At 38.1% G+C, this 17867-nt stretch overlaps 1 protein-coding gene across 1 annotated transcript in view; it reads left to right on the top strand.

Moving 5' to 3' along the window:
- Positions 1-6672: 6672 nt before the first annotated feature.
- Positions 6673-17867, top strand: part of NRAP (nebulin related anchoring protein) — a gene marked incomplete at its 5' end in the record, with an annotated part of 52902 nt that continues 41707 nt past the window's right edge. Inside the window, 8 exons of the mRNA XM_056350704.1 lie at positions 6673-6780; positions 10054-10158; positions 10707-10811; positions 11477-11584; positions 12408-12512; positions 13075-13182; positions 14713-14817; positions 17563-17667. Coding sequence (XP_056206679.1) covers positions 6673-6780; positions 10054-10158; positions 10707-10811; positions 11477-11584; positions 12408-12512; positions 13075-13182; positions 14713-14817; positions 17563-17667 — 849 coding nt within the window. The remainder of the gene's footprint in view (positions 6781-10053; positions 10159-10706; positions 10812-11476; positions 11585-12407; positions 12513-13074; positions 13183-14712; positions 14818-17562; positions 17668-17867) is intronic.

The following is a 17867-nucleotide window of genomic DNA, read 5'->3' on the forward strand; positions in this document are numbered from 1 at the left end:
GCATTTCCTTATCTTTCCAATTACTCGGTGTGTTGCATCTCTGCTAATTACAATACCCTACTGTGCAGCCATTGCGTCAGGCCCAGTAGTCCAGGATGTGGACTGAAGATTGGCACAGTCTTGCTAATTACTCCTGGATGTGGGCTCCAATCCTGCAAAATCATACACCTACCCAGCAGTGCATGGTGTTTAACATTCACTACCTGAAGAGATTTACATCAAAGGGACATTTTTCAGTGTAACTGCCTCATAATTGGCGCAAAACACAGGCATGGTAACAAACAGCCTTTTGTTTCCCGACAGGTCACTGCTTCCATGTGACGGAGGCACGTCTGAACGGCGCGGTGGCTCTTGCCGTGTGTCTGCATGTGCTGCTGCGGCCGGTCTCTGCTTCGTGCGATTATGCCTGTAGCTCCCAGTTGGATATGTAGCCGAAGTTTTCTCCTGAAAATCAAACTAACAGAATCCCATGGTTCCTCTCATGCCATCTGTTAGCTGCTTCTTTTCAAGAAGACAGCACCTCTTCCAAATTTGTAACGGATGGATTGTTATGGAGAACAGAGACACTGGAAATGTGTAGATCTTTAAGTAAATGCGTGGAGGGGAGATGAGGGAGACTGTGCAGTCACCAGCAATGACTGGTAGTGGCACCTAAACTTCAGAACATCCAAATGTGCTTTCCTGAGCAAGTGTATGGAGGTTACCAAGGAAATCCAGAGGCTATTTGCCAGCTGTGACCTTCTATGCCTTGATGAAAACGTTTATCCATTGCCATCTGGCCCCCACAGCAGAATTAGCAAACCTAGAAATGTCTTTTTTCTAAAAGTCATTGTATTGCTATTGAAAAAGTGGTATTGTATGTAATAATGCTTGCCAATTTTCAAGAGTTTAGTAATAGAATTGTATATGGGGAATTTCTGACTCAAACTGTTGATGAACCCCCTGATTCTGTTTTCTTTTCACATTGGCTGCTGGCATTCACAAAGAGAAGAGCTGTTTCCTTAGTGTGCTGCGATATCTTTCTTAAGTACATGTTAGATAAAGCAGTTTTAATGTAGTGTAAGGTACTAGATTTTTCAGAAAATCTTGCTTGTTTTCAGTAATGAGTGAGGGAGAATTAAAAAAGATAGTAGAAGCAGGAGGAAGTATCTTGCTTCGGGACATGAAGTGATTGCTATGTGGGGAAAGGTCAGGAAGGTAAAAATTTCTCATGATATTGCACAGCTGGCCATATGGATTACTGGGCAGGGGGAAGAGCCAGTAGTGCTTTATACCTGGTGACTCACTCCCTAAAAACATTTATAATGAAGCCTTTGACTGGATATTTGTGTTGTGGAAAATAAGTGTTTAACTACCATGTAAGCAGCTGCAGGATGACAATGGAGTATGCCTTTGAGAAATTGAAAGGTAGATGGCAGGTACAAACTAGAAGGCTTGAGGCAACTAAATAGTACCTGTCTGGAATAATAACGGTGCGCTGTGTTCTGCACAACATCTGTGAAAACAAGGTTTGGGCTTTGCTGAGACATGAGGCAGGTGTGGGGATACTTTCAGGATGGAGGATTTGAGCAACTCACAAGGTGTTTCCTGCTAAGTGACTTTTGTTAGAATTTTATGTATTTTGCAAGAAAGGATGGATGGGTTTGGTATGCTATGGGGAATGAGGGTTGTGTGGTGTGATTTGGCACACCACAACTGGATGAAATTTGGTAGAATAATGCATCTCAGTCAGCTTTGTGTATGTATTTGGGTGGGATTTCTCTGTAATCAGGCAGAGGTGATCTATTGCACATGCCATGTTTTATGAATTTCAAACTTGTGTCTTTTTAGTTTATGATACATGATAAATGGGCAGGTTTGGACACTGGAGGTCTCATTGTATGTACATGGGCTATGCTGTGCATGCTTTGCAGAGATTTCTTCAAGCTTTCAGCTTAAATTGTAGCATATCCTCATGACTTCTTGGCCTGTTCATTCTTTTTTCCATTTCTTTCAACTCCCTTTCTTGCTTTCTCTTGCTCTATTAGAAGCATTTGCAAAATCCCCACACTTTCAAGTTTTCCCAACACTGGTGATGAAGGGAAAGTGTAAACACAAATCCTTTTAGTCATGAAATGTAAACAGTTTGTTGGTTTCTAGAACAGCAAAAATGTAAAAAAACTACTGTACATGTTTGGAAGGCAGTCCCTTAGAAGTTTTTCTTCAAGTCTTAGTGTTGATAAATCTTTTCAAGCTGTCTTTCAATATTTTTGCAAGCTCGATTTGCTACTTTGATAAATTTGATTAGCATGGAGAGGCTACATGAGACAAAAGGCCCTGAGCCCAGGTAACTAATTAATCACGTGGTTCAAGGAAGGTTATGATGAGGCTGGTCTAGTGCTTGAACTTTTACAGGCAGCTTGTAACAGTGGGTAACACCCCCACTTTGTGTAATAAAACAGCACCTTTTTTTTTGCAAACAGAGTGAAGATAGGGTGGCCATAATTTGTGGTGTCTGGCTTCCTGCTATTCATGTAGCTGGAAGGGCACAGTGGCTATTCAGGAGTGACAGAGAAGGTGGCCCTGACTTCAATGTCTGTTAAGTTACTTTGTGTAATGAATGTGTGCTTTTTAGATTCAGATTCAGGATGCAGACATGCTCTCAGTTTTCTATGCAGTTAATTCAATGATTTTAAGGAGGTTGGAGAGGTAACAATGTTTTTTTCCTACTAATTTGCACTTTGAAGGTGCTGTCTCCTTGTACTTTATGTGTAACTGCAGTACTTTTAAACCACATTGATTAAGGTTCTACTGTTAAATAAAGCCTTTTAAGATTTTCATTGATATCAAAAAGCCTTTACGGGGCCGTACTAAAGGAGGAAAAAAGCCACAATGAGCTTTTAACTGAAGAGAAAATGTCTTGCTAAGATTTGTTAAGATAACAAACTTGTGCTGGTTTTGTGATTTAATTCCTTGCATGATCAAAATGCAATGCGTACTTTGTAATGAGACCATACAATGATTGTTTTTCAATAAACTGTCTTTTCCATTAGCAGCTCAGATTTAATCCAGGGTGGTGAAGAACAGATCATGCAACAGGACAGTTTTGAGATGCTCAGAAATGGGGAAATCTTCAATAGACTCCAGCAGAGCTGGTGCACAATGGATGTGAGGGAAGTAGTATGGCTGGGAAAGCCAGTAGCTGTATAGCATTGTGGCCTGCCATGCTTCTCTTCTTGAAAGTGCTGTAACTTGGGAGAAGCAGGAGAGCTTGGAAAATGTGTTCACTGACTTCCAGCCAAGCCAGTAGTATGTGTTGCTGTGAAAAAAACCAAACAGGCTTTGTGTATCTTGAAATGAAGTAAAATTTAGCTGTCTGACATGCCTCTTGAAAGGAGCACGTAGTCTCATTCTTCCCAGGGACCTCTAGTATGCTCCCTGGGTGCACAGCACATATGGGCTGCATACACTGATGCTCCAGGCTGGGGCCCTGTCCAGATCATCAGTGTTCAGGTGACTTCTGAAGGAACGATTTGTTCTGTAGTTGCCAAGCCTTTGTGGTTTTGTGTGTTTCAGGGATGTCCTGCTTTCAGCACCTCTCAAAACTCATTTCAGGGAGGACCTTAAGCAATGTATTGTCTGTGCTAGGACAGGAGCAGGTCATGCATCTTTGTTCTTTCCAAAGCGTGAGACAAGGGCTCTGGCAGATAGCGTGAAGACAATGACTATAAAGAAAATATACAATATGGTGACTCTTGGAGTAGACGAACACAAAAGAGGCAGCAGCTGGTAGTGTGCCTGGTGCTAAATAAGGAGGGGACAGCCTGGCCACTGTGACCCTAGTATAGGTCACTTGCATAAACTGAATAGCAATCTGGGACAAGATGGAAAGCTGTCTGAGAAAGGAACAGGAAGACTTCCAAACTATTTTGGTTCACAGGTGTGAGCAGGGTAAATATTATTGTGATGTAACTTGGTCAACATAAAACCACCCCTGATCCCAGATGGAATAACAAGAGGTAACTCAGCAGTTGTTTTAATACAAGAAATTACATTTTGTGAACATTTTTTTTAAAAAAATGAAAATACATCTGTTTACATACTGATATTAGTTACTTACTCTGAAAGGCCTCCAGTGTTTTCAGGACTTTGTGCCATACCCATTGCTCTTCAGATTAGAGATTCTATTTTCAGCGCACCAGTTGCTGACAGTATGTTGTGCCAGTACATTGTCAGCATTCAGTAAAAGTAGTAATAATAAGTTAAGCAGACCTGCATATCTCCGTGGAGAGATGAACAGGAGGCTCTCTAAGCATACCCAGAAGGTTTAGACAGAAAATTATTTTGATTGAATTGCTTGTGACGCATAGAAAAGGAAAGTGCCTAGCAATATCCCAGGACTGCTGCAGGCACGGGAAGTGGTGCAGGTGCATGGACGACTAAGTAGACCTTTACTTGGAATGAGATAACTCTTAGCTGTGTCCCAGGGTAATGGAGCCCTGTGCAGCTGGAGGTATTATGTTTAGGTGAGATGTAAATCTCAAATCCTGACCATTTGTAGCTGGTAGAATTTAATAGCTTCTTTAGTTCAGAGCAGACTTCATAATCCTTCTAGCTTGCTTGAATCCTAGTATCAGGCATAGTAATTTCTTACCATTATTTGGCTATGGAATTTTTATATTCTGATCTATGCCAGCCTAGTCTTTGTGAACACTGTTAAATAGCTGCTTTGTTCATTCAATTCAAAAGTAAATGGTTCCTTTCTGACGTTTTTCCTGTAGGAGACAGATGTTTGGATTTGTACCCATCATGTATTGAACTCTTTGAGATAAGAGGCTCTACCCATTTCACTGTGCGTTGTCCTACACCTGGAGATGGAGTGATAGGTTGATGAAATGGAAAAACATGAGAAATGAGCATGCTCTGCTCTGCTGCCCATAGCATTCAAGGTGAAACTGAGTTGGCACCAAGGGAAAAAAATCATGACTTGACTGGGATAATGGTGGTGCACCTCTTCTAGATCCAACAAAGGGCCAAGAGGCTCCAAATGCATCTCTGGCCTGTGTTCCTGGTGGTACCTCCTTCTAATATGATGCTGTTCCTAAACACAGAGTAGTCCTCTATGAGGTCACTTGCTGTGTATCAGAGTGAGGAGAGACTGTGATAAATTGCTGCTGCTGTGTAAACTCTTCATCCTGGGCTTATGACAACTGGCTTTGCAGCAAAACTGAAATACTAAATGATCAGACTCTGAACGTTCACATGGATATGATTTGTTTCTGTGAGTTCATTCTTCTATTTAGAGAAAGATATTGCTACCCTCCCTTACGCACTGACACAGTTGCCAAAATAACCGCTCTTACTAACTGGCGGCTTTAAAAGCCAGCCTGCAGCTGACTTTGAAACAGAAGGTCAGCAAACGGAGCAACAGACTTCAATTCAGAGCTTTAATGGGAGCCATTGACCACAGCAAAGGGCCCTGACTGGAGTGTCTAGAGTGTGCTTTGCACAGGCCAAAAAGTCACTTTCATACTCTTTGAACCTTTTGTATAAACCTATATATTTTTCACTCTGTGGATTTCAAGATGAATGTGCAGCCGTGTGCTAGATGTGGCTATGGGGTTTACCCTGCTGAGAAGATTAACTGTATAGATCAGGTCAGTTCTCTTTCTTTACTATTTTGGACTATAATAAATGTACGGATTGGCACTTTTAACACAGTGCAAATTTCTTGGTTCCAAAAATTCTTTACTCATAACTGGTTTCAGAACTGAAATGAGTTAATAATAGGCATGTATTTGAAGGATTCTTCAAATTCATGAAATTAATGTTAAAGATCAATACTGAGATTTGAAACTCAACAGAATAATAATGAAATACAATCATGCCTGTTTGGTTTCTCTTTTGTTGTATTTCCAGACATGGCATAAAGCCTGTTTTCACTGCGAAGTATGCAAGATGATGCTAACAGTAAACAACTTTGTTAGCCATGAGAAAAAGCCTTACTGTCAAGCGTAAGTGTGTTTCCTTTTCTTTTTTTTTAAGCAAAGGTTTAAAACGCCAAGTAATTTAATGTAACAGAAGATCACTATCTGGACTCAGCCTGGTCCCATGTGTGATGTGAAATTATGTATTGTTAGTGCCCTCATGCATATCTTTGGATTTACATGAATCACAAATGATAGGAAACTCCTGTTACTGTATATAAAGCCTCCTCATTTGTCCAGTGTGTTAAAAGATAGCAAATTAAGTTCAATTTCAGTGCTGTGGGAAGAGAATAAACCCAACCATAAAATTCAGTGCTTTTCAAATCAGCAGTTAAGAGTTAACAAGATTGAGCTGATCATCAGGAAAATGTATAAAATGCAGATTTTGGGGCTGGTTTATTCTAGGAAGTTTTTATTTTATAATGATCAATTCCTGTCAAATTTGTCAGCAGAAAAAGAAGAGATGACAGTTGTTTTTTATTCTATTATTCTCTTTTGTTATTAGAAACACAGCATTGATATGAAGATCATTAAAATTAATTTTGCTCTAGGCACCTACTCAATACAATAATAACTTGAACGTAATCTGAGATCTGTGTGTGAGTGGGGGGAAAGTTATGTGTAGAGGGGTGGAGACTGGTATTGTGTTTTTGAGTCCTCAAAGAGAACCTTTCTGGTGGGCTGCCTGCTACATTCCTAATATCCTTTTACAATTTCCTTCTTTAGGCATAATCCAAAAAACAATGCGTTCACAAGCATATTTGAGACACCAATAAATATGAATGCAAAAAACCTGTCAGAAGTGGTAAGTGAGGTAAGAAGCTTGAGGGCCAAATACATTTAACTTTGTTTTACATTTCGATACCATATTTGTATCGTGTTTTAGAAATATAAATATGTATTCTTTACTTACCCTCCTGTGCTCTTGCAGAGCAGTAAGATCTCAGCCTGGGTTTGAATCATAGTTTTTTAAATGCGTTCCCTCGTGAGAAAGAAAAGTTAGATATGAATTTGCCTCTGCTTTCAGAAAGAAAAATGGGTAGCAGTTTCTCACCTGCCGTATCTGATAATCTACATGGAAATATTTTCCGTATAAACTTCCCAGAGCTATGTAAGCTTAAAAACTAAATCAGGGGGGTTTACGCAGCCATTGGAAACAAGAATGACCTACTTGCTTTGTGATCTTTACGAAACTGAGACTAAAGGGCACGAAACAAAAAGTAAATTCTGTCTCCGTGGAACACAGGCAAAGGTTCTCATAAATGCTTTGTCAAGTATTGCTGGCAAACCAGAGATGAGAAAACACGAAGTCCAGGGAGCTTTGCGTGGTTTTACTGAAAATGGTTTTTGCTGAAATGCTGAGGCGTCCGGGATGGAGCAGTTTGCGTGGCCTTTTAGCTGCCTCTGCCCTGTGAAAGGCTGCTCTGCCCCGGCGAACCGCTAGGGGTGCTCCAGGTCTTCTTTCCTCCCACGGCCAGTCTTCTCTGTCTCGCACTGTTCTCCTCCACCTACATTTGTTTCAGACTTGCATTTCTAAGCTTTTCATGAAGTGAGAAATACAGAAACGGCCAGTAATTGATAGCTATCTCACTTCTATGTGTCACGCTGTTTTCTTGAATGTCGTGTCTTTTTATACTCTAAAATAGTACTGCGCACTGCATGGCTATATTTAGTAGGCAAACCAATGTGTGTTGATGTGATTTAGCCATCATTAAAATAAAAACAGAAGGTTGTATTTCTTAGATTATGACATTATAGCTAAATTCATTCTGATGTTCTGTATTAGCTGTCCAAAGCTGAGGTACATTAATAGCCATTATTAGACCCTGTATCTTTTATCACTCTTGTACAGCCTTCTTATGCATCCGTTTTTGCAATATCATGGGAAGTAACTATTTCAGCAGTGACTATCACACTTACTTTAAACTGTGTGTGACAGATCTGTTCAGGAATGAATTTGGGATTACTGCAGGTTCTATTTCTGGTTTTAGGCAGTGATATGAGACTCTGATACTTCCAGTGCATGTGAATATACACGCCAGACAAATTATAGCTCAAAGATCACTTTCCCTTGTTTTTTACACCTAAAGCACCTTCTGTCCTTTTCAATCACATAATGAGGTTCTTCTCCAGAGAGAAAACTGCTAAGGGTAGTAAAAAAGCTGATTCTGCAGTACTTAAAGGGAGTACTTCTGTAGAAATTTCAGTGCAGAAAAACTTTTTCATCGGCAGTTGTATAAAATAATGCTAACTTGGGAAAAGGTGTCAATAGCTACTGTAGTTTGTTGGAGTTTTTTAGGTAAAATTATTTCTTATGCAGAAAATGTAACATTTCTGCAATCCTAACACGATGTTCTCACACAAGTCTTACTTTGAGACACCAACTTGAACATAGAGATAAAAATTCAGGTCGCACCCTCTACACAGAATTTCTATGTGAGCAGACAAATCATTCATCTCTCTGTACCTCTGTACTTAATTTATAAATGGGAATAATGGTACTCATGCTTGGTAATTTTTCTGGCCGGTCAGTTTAGATTTTGCACTCTTCAGGACAGGGTCTGTTATTTTTTGCATCTGCAGAGAGAGTTGTATAACAGAGCTGTGATTTCAGTTGTATTTCTATATGCTGTTCCAATGAAGGTAACAGTAGGACAGTGATGACCCAAGACTAAATATAGTAGTCATTTACATTTACACAGTCATGATGCTTTGTGGACACTGTGCAGAGAAATAAGAGAGTAGAATATTTCTTATTGGGTAATAGTTCTTTCATCTAATGCTGCATTGATATGTTCTGCTTAAAATTTCTTAGAGATTTCCAATCCTCATAGATTATTTCCCCAAAAAGTATTATCTAAAGACCAAATAACTCTTTCAAAACTTTATGCTCTATTTCATTTGTAATGTGCTGTTCCTTTACGGATGTGCAGCTCCAATAATAGCAGAAATCTTAGGCAGAAGCTGCATGTGGATTAGCAAGTAGAGTTGTGACCTTAGGGCTAAATGCAGCCAACTCCTTTGGCAAGAATGGGTGTCATGGAAGAAGTACTTATGTAGTCTTTGCATGGCATAGAGCTACAGGCTATGTGGCCTTTTTTTGTACATAAGCAGGGTGTACGTAGTGTTAATCTAAGGAGGGAGAAGGAGAAAAAGATGGAGAGTTTTGCAAGCTTTTAGAAGTTGGTTGGTATTTTTTATCTTTACTGTGGCAGTGGTGAGGCACTGAAAAAGGCTGCTCAGAGAAGCTGTGGATGCCCCATCCCTGGCAGTGTTCAAGGCCAGGCTGGATGGGGCTCTGAGCAACCTGGTCTAGTGGCAGGTGTCCCTGCCCGTGGCAGGGGGGTTGGAACTAGATGATCTTTAAGGTCCCTTCCAACCTAAATCATTCTATGATTCTATGATCCTATGACTTTATTGTGGGCTGTAGAGTTTTTGTGGATCAGGTGTGCTTGTCATAGTCCCTTGATTTCTGCATTCATATCATATGCAAATGTGTCTTCAGGGTGAAATTATTAGTTGGCAGTGAAAATTAGGCTGGTCTGTAACAGCTGGAGATCTAACACAGAGACACAGGTAAACATTATGACTAAAGTAAATCATTAATAAAATTAGTTCTGTGTAGTCATATTATTCCTCTGCTACTCTTGTGATGATGTTGGTAATTTTTACAATGAGGCAGATGGAGGAGCTGACATAGCTGAAAGCTAACACGGCAAAAGCCTACATACGAATTCCTTGATCTAATTTGTCCCATGGTTGGCTGGCTGATGGTGTCAGTGTGTGACAGACAAGAATAAGGGTTGCCTAGCGGGGCCAGAGGTGTTTTTGGAAGTAGCTGTCCTTCAGACCGGTGTAAGATGCAGCCAAAACTAGCAGGCACTACATGGATTTGTTATGGTGGGAACTGCACTGTTTTTGTTCTTTTGTCTTGCATTCACCTCCTTTTGTTGCTGCAGCTTATACAGACTCCGTATTGTTATTGACTAAGAGACTGTCTCCCTTACTGTTCTCCTAAGATGGGGGGGTGTTCGTCTGTACTAACAAAATACTAAAACCAAGTCTTTATTTTGTTTGGGTTTTTTAGATAAAATATCGAGGAGAGGGTGAACAATACAGTTCAGTCTTTCAATGGGATGTAAGGTCCAGAGAAATTGAAGCTGCCTATAAAGCCCAACAACTGGCCACCCAGGTAAGAAAAAATCCTCAAGTCTCCACACCGCTAGCCTGCAGGAGACCGAAGATTGGCCTTGGCAGTCCTGGGTGTTAGGGTTTTACTCACAGCATTTCAATGATAAAAAAGCCATTGCTTCTCATTTGGCTAAACTTTTCAAGGTAGCATAGCTTGATTATAGCTTAGGGTACAAGAATCAGAAGACAGGGAAAGAAGAGTGTACGTATATAGTTAGCTGTCTGAACTGTGGCATGTACAGCCATACTCTATGTATCTTCTTCCTACTGGTGCTGAAGCTTCACAACCAGTGATCTGATTCCCAGGGGGAGTTATCTGAGTCTCACTCCAGGATCCTAGATCCTGACATCTTGATGTCAGTTCTTGCTATAGAAGTTCTGCCCTGGCATTCTGAAGGTATGTGGAGTGTAGGCCTTGTGCTCTACGTCTGCAGAGAGTAAATTTCACTTCCAGAGCTTTGTGTGTGTTTCCTTTTTTTCTGTCAGATCAGCTGTTTGTATATTAAAACAAGGGTGAAGATTGGTAGTTACTTAATTTTGCTTTTGTAGAATGCTTACTATGCTGCCTGTGAGGAAGGAAGATCATGGTACTCAGGGAGCATTCCAGATCCTGAGATGGTCAAGGTAACACAGGCACAGAAGACTCTGAGTAATGTAAGTGGGCTGATGTTTGGAATAGCTTTATTTGTGTGGTCTATCATTCTAGAAGACTTACCAGTGCATCAAAGCCAGTCTTTGGTAAGATGTTACCAAGGGAGAGACTGACACATTCACTTTTGTCAGTAGCAATATTTAACCATATAAATGATTAAAGACACAGAATGGTGCTATTGCCCATCCCAGAAGTCATACATTTATATGTTTATAATTGTATTCAAGTACTTCAAGTACTTCAAGTACTGACCAATGATATCTGAGGTGACCTGATCTAGCAGGCAGTGCTGTTTACCTCAGTAGAGCAGAACTCATGATGGAAAACAGGTCTCATTTTCCATACAGTAGACCTTTCAGTGATTATATTTCCATGACTGATGAAAATAACTTCTGAATTATGATGGATTGTCTATGCCCATACAATGGGTTAGTGACTCTGTCAACATAGCCAATTAACAGTGGATAATTGATGTGAATGGGGAATGTTTTCCGTTGTATGTAGGGAATATTTCTACCTAACAAACTTATAAGGTAGAAGTCCTTTAATGTGTTTACTTTTAAATGAAGTGATATGTATCTTTAGGAAGCAGGCATTGAAAGAATAAACACATTAAACTACAGTGGGTTCTTCTGTAACAAGAAAACACAAAATATTCATTTTCTAGTTCCAATTTACAGAAGAATATGAGCCGCGGAGGGGCAAAGGCAGCTTTCCTGCTATGATCACTCCAGGTTATCAGGTTGCTAAAAGAGCCACCCAACTAAGCAGTAATGTAAGTCACAGTTTTTTACTAAAGAAATGTATGCTAGACTTCTGAATTTGAAGAATCCTGGGTTTAGGTCACTCACTTTAGACAGTAGGTTCTATGATGAAGATTTGTTGTACTGTTAATTCTGCAAAGTGAGAAAACTTTAACATGATGCAGGGAACAGGGTTAACAAACTACTTGGCTTGGGAAGACAATCATGTAAGATAAATGACAATATAGATATTTCCTGAAAGATGTAGCAACTTTTGGTGTAACTTATCACAACCTAAAAAAGATTGTGAATGACTCTAAAGTGCTTATTTAATTATCTTTATCTTCCCTTTATGGCTTTATTAATCTATTTATTTACATCTGACATTTTTTGCTTTCTTTACTATTTGAAGTTAAATACCTGTAATATTGACTTTAATTTATATACAAGCTACTTTATGCACAGAAAAATGCTTATTTATAAAAGCAACAATTCAACTAAGAAAGTAAAGTAAAAATAAGTCCCGTAAAAATTAAAGCATTGCACTGTTTTCTGTACACAGTCTGCATTGTCAGTGAAGTATAATCTTAGTTAGGCTATTCATGACCATTTTCATGATATTTTGATCAAACGTATGGCTCACATAAATCTATTATCATTTGAAAATTTGATTATCTAGGTGCATTTCTGTCTGTTTCTGGCATTCACTTTAAGGAAATTAGGCCTTAAATATACTGATAGCTTGACTGTACAGTGGGGAGTGTCTTGACTCCTGTTGCCCATTTTCTCTTGAAGCCTTGTGATAGAAAATAGTGCTTATTGTTTGTAATACGTATTTCGTGTTTTCTCTGTCAGGTAGAATATAAGCGGGGACATGAAGAAAGAGTTTCGAAGTTCACCTCTGTTGTAGACACTCCAGATATACTTCATGCAAAGGTTGGAGGACAGCTTTCAAGTCATGTAAGTGAAATAAAATAAGTTGACCTGTTTTGACTCTACAGGTGGCTTTTAGGACATTTATAAATCACCTAAAATTATGAACTTAAAAGAAAAAAAATAATATTTTAAGGGAAAACTCAGTTTACCATTAAGTATGTAATACTTCCAGTTATAAAGGACCATATTAAGTTCTAGGCCATTTTAGGGACTAGCTGGCTGGCAGAACTGAAGGCAGAAAACTGATCAGTTCTATACCCAGCAACTGAGTGCCATGCAGAGTAAAGAAGGAAGCTGCCTGACTCTAACATAAATCAAATGGGCATCTTGCAGACAACTTTGGTATATTTTCTTTAAACAGCTGTGATCCATCCTATACTGTGAATGAGACACAGAGGTCCTGCAGAAGTTATGCAGTCATGTAGTTAAACACTACATTGTAAAGATTCAGATTTCATGGTTCATCTTCCTTTAGGCAGGTGACAGCCTTCGGATGCCTGACTTTGCAACTCTAAGAACTGATTATGTGTGCAATCAAGACACATTTGGTCTAATTGCTCCTGAACTGTCTTGATTTTTTTTACAGTTGAAATACACAGAAGACTTTGAAGAACAGAAAGGGAAAGGCAGCTTTCCTGCTATGATCACTCCAGCTTATCAAATAGCCAAGAGAGCGAATGAATTAGCCAGTGATGTAAGTGTCCAAAGCAAAGTTTCTTTTGGGGAAGAAAAGACAAACACGTCACACAAATTTTGGATTAAAATGTTTACTGACAGAAATTCCATTAACATCGTGGACTTAAATTAGCAGTGCACTTCATGCACAGATTTTTAAGAGATTGTCTTTTGCAGGAATGAAGTTGAGTTTTATGCACAAAGAGAAAATTAGGTATTTTATTTGTGAATCAACACTCTAGATTTTTGTAAGCAAAAGTGTCACCTTTACCTCTGTTGCATACAAGTATGAAGGAAGACAATAAGGAGTCAGCAGGAGGTCTTTGATTTCATTCTGCCCAACTCAGTATGAGTTAGAGGGGCTGAAGTGTAGCTCTGATTTACACAGCAACAATATCTCTGGATAACCTTGTACCAGGGGAGGGCTGTGTTTGTAGAGCTCTCTTTGCCATGACTTTACATGTTCCCAGTTGATCCTTACAGTTCATTCTCCTATTCCTTCTTTTATGGTCTTGCAGGATGAGGCTTTTGTGAATGCAAGAAACTAGCTTCCTGAATAGCAATTATATATATATATTAAGTATATACACACACACATATACACATGCATATATTTGACATAGGTATAGGTTTATAAAATACAGCTTTCTATTCCACTAATTTTGCTGTCCTACTCTTGGGGTTTTTTTAACTCCTTGATGAACTAATCTTTACTGGCTTTCTTTTCCTCTCCAAACATAACAAAACCACAAATCCTTCTGTATTCTTTAAAAAGCATTGTAAAAGGACATCAGTATTGCCTCAAAATGTACAGTTAATTGTGTTTTGCCATTGGAGACTGAAAGGAAAGCTCTTATTGTTGGAGAAGATAACATGTGCTGTACTCAATAGAAGTGAATTTAAAATGTTATTAAGAGTCACTGAGGAAAATAAGAGGCAATCTGTAATTTTGAAGGCAAAAGCAACCGACTCTAAAATATTTACATGTTTTTGTTTGCCTTTGATCTGTGGAAAACCCTTCATTTGTGTCAGCAAACACATGGTGATTAAAGGGCAGTGCCAGGTTACAGACATTATTTTGACCAGCAAAGGTAGTGCAAAACTTAGTCTAAACTTGAAGTTTGGCTGCCTAAATCTTTCTGAAATGAGCCCATTTATTAATGGTGTTCAGATGACCCTGTGGTAAAAAACATGCTCTGTGGTAACCATGAATTTACATTACAATCGGTTCTACTTTTTAACTTGCTAGAGCATCAGGGATTAGCCACTGAAAAACAAGTGGTGCTAAAAACACTGAACTAATGGTCTAGGTTGAAATGGCAAGTCCCATGTTCCTACTGCATTATTCAAAAATACACCACTACTTTTATTATATCTTCAGGTGGCATATTTGACTTCTGTAGATTTGTGGCAATGGGAATTTTGACAATCTTTTGACAATCCTTTATTGTCAACATGTTCATGTCATTGATTATTATTTATTATGCAGCATCTGTGTACCAGACAAAACTCATATGGATTATTCTTTCCTTTTTGTTTTTCCTGTTAGGTGAAGTATCATCAAAGATATGAAAAAGAGATCAAGGGAAAAGCCAGCCATACAGCTGGAACAGATGCTACTTTTGCAAGAGAAAATGTAGATCAGTATGGCCAGGTATGTAACATCTGAGAGATATCCATGCCGGCGTTGATCATTGCTATGGCTGATTGCTCAGAACTTTAGAAACTACAGTAAGATCTATTTTCACTTTTCTTTCTTGTACAAGAAAGTAAGGTCTCAAAGGAAAAGATGGTGTGCAACAGCACCATGCTTTGAATGTGTAATATACTTAAAATACTTCACTTAAAAGGTGAGACTACAAGGTGTATGCACTGTCATTGCACGATCCTTACAGTAGGGACATTCCAAAAGGTAAGCATTACCTTGGTAAATTTTATCTGTGTGCATGTGTGCACTATGCATATCTATTGTGGGGGTGTTATGTATCACACTGAAAAGTGTTTACTTGTGGAAACTTTCCCATTCCATGAGAAAGAAAATGTAAATTCAGTCAGGAGAAAAGGTGCAAGGGCTGTGAAATGGTAGAAAATTAGTAGTTAGGCATCTTTTCCCTGCCAGTATTTTTAGAAATCTTAGAAGCTTTTCAGCTTTAAATATGTGCGAGTAGCACTGAAGATTGTACATGATTTCTTGGATTTGAGCTCTTCTACAGAAGTGGTATTGTAATCTTGACAAGTTGTAGTTCTGTATTTGTGGAACAAATAAGCTATAGTTCAGTTTCGGTCTGTGGCATTCATTTTGGTTTTGTTTCATTTTTAAGGGAATGCAGTTATTTTTGTGGTCTCCCAAAATGCATCCAAAGTTCTGTTACAATTAAGTTAGGGAAATAGTACAGCTGAATAGAACTGAATACAGCTAAAGGCAATTTGAAAGGAACTGAATAGTGGTTTTGTATAAACAAAACTATATGGTTAGTCTCAGGTTTGTCATCCTACCTCCTCATGAGACCCATGTACTTTGGAGAAATGAAGGAACAGGCAATATATTGTCCTAAGACATTTGGGATTTTACATTTCTTCACTTCTTCTGTCCAACCCAACATCATCAATGTGTGAAAAGCAAACCATCATTTAAGAATGTGAGTTTAGAATATGTAGGAATGAAGCCTTCACTCAGTTTCTAGTTTTTGAACTACTGCAAGTTTTAGTAAGAATAAGCAAATAAAATGAATTTGAAAAAGCATTAACTGTATTTTCAAGCATCAAAATGCTTCTATCTTTAGAACTAATTTAATTTTTTTTTCTTTGGAAGTATCTTTGAAACTTCAGTCATAGACTTCAAATCTAATTTGAGTTTTAATATTTGTAGATTGGATTTTGATATTTTTATTCAAATAAAATAGAGCCACTGAAATAAATGGATCTTTCTGAGTGAAAGATGGTTAAAGAGATTAGATTTCTCACTGTTGAGATCATGGAGGTACATCATACAAATATATATATAACATGAGACAATTTAAGTAATCTTACTGTAAAATTCCTGTGTTGTTCATGTTTTGAACATGAACACCTGTTTTGTTCATGTTTAAAATAATCTTAGAAATGGCTAAAATTAATTATCTGGAACTTTGAAAATACTATTTTGTAATATGAGAAATATTAGAAATTATATAAAAATGTATTTGAGAATGTTAGAAGAAAAAGAAAATGGCAAGTTAGTCTGAAGAATTCAGGCTCAGGAACAGTATTTTAAGAAACTAACTCAGCTTATTAGTCAAGGATATTTTTTATTTTCTGTGCCTGTTTATAGAATAATTTAGATGCAATAGCTATAATTACATTATATTGTTCACAGAATTATATGACCTATCTTATGATATGACATTGTTGGTGCACAAAATGACCTGCAGTGGATTGTTTTGCATTGAGAAGTCACAAAAGAAATATCCCAGATATTTATAGTCCTTTCTATTTGTGTTCTTCATGACATTATTGACATGCCACATGTTCTTTTTTTCACTTAAACTGACTCTTAACTACAAAGATTTACGAAATATTACAAAGACACATTACACTATATCTTACTTGTTTGTATGCTTACTGTATTGTCCCCAGATCTTGCCACAGAAAGCTTTGGGATGATCGTTGTGCATTACCATTTTAAAAAAAACTCCAGTATTTTGTTATTAAATTATCAAAATGCTTTTCATATTGTCAAAAATTTACACCTAAACTTATCTATAGGTAGATTTAAGAGTATTAAGTCCACAACAATTGTTTTTTAAATCAAGCAAATGGAATTTTGTGATTTTGTTTCCTAAGGAATTTAGTTCTTTATATGTTTCTACTTCATTAATGAACCCCTCTTCAAGATGTATCGCTGCACTAGAGAAATATTATTTTTGGTCAGTTATGATGTGAGAAGTGGCCATGGAGAGATCAAGATACTTCTGTCACATCACAGAGGAAGGGTGACCTTATGCGACACTTGGAAAGTTTAAGCAAATCTCCTGGCTGCCCAAATCGTTAGATATTTTTATAGCTTTCCAGGGAAACATCTATTGACAAAGACAGGGGCTAGCAGGTATCATCTCTGTAATAACTGAGGTGAGATTAGAAGGATGTATATCATTGTATACTTGAATTCTGTCTTGACCACAACTAATTGCTACCTAAATTTCTCTTGCAATGCAACATAAGTAATTTTACAGGCACAGTTGATGTAATGGGTGATTTTATTCTTACAGTTTGATCATTTTATTCTCTTTTTCATAAAAAAACCCCACCAAAATGAAGCAATGAAATTTCCTACTAATAAGGACTAATAAGGGGCTTTGTGAAATCACCCATGGTCCCACCTGCTCATGTATGATGAGTAAACACTCTGAATTTTCTTCAGGATTATATGAATGAGTATGAAGAACACAGAGGGAAAGGAAGCTTTCCTGCTATGATCACTCCAGCTTATCAAAATGCCAAGAAAGCAAATGAATTGGCAAGTGATGTAAGTATGAAACCTGAATCAATACAATTCATAAACAATTAAAAACAGCAGTTTGTCAGAGCAGTGCCTGGGAGGAGAATGCTAAAATTACACTTGGGAAGTAAACAACAATGACATTTCACTGCATTGCTGGGAACTGCATGGCTCAGGGGATTAATAATATCCATTAATAGGAAGGGACACAGCTCCAACTTGCATGA

This window comes from Falco biarmicus, chromosome 9 (genome assembly GCF_023638135.1).
Source record: "Falco biarmicus isolate bFalBia1 chromosome 9, bFalBia1.pri, whole genome shotgun sequence".
NCBI classification, from domain to species: domain Eukaryota; kingdom Metazoa; phylum Chordata; class Aves; order Falconiformes; family Falconidae; genus Falco; species Falco biarmicus.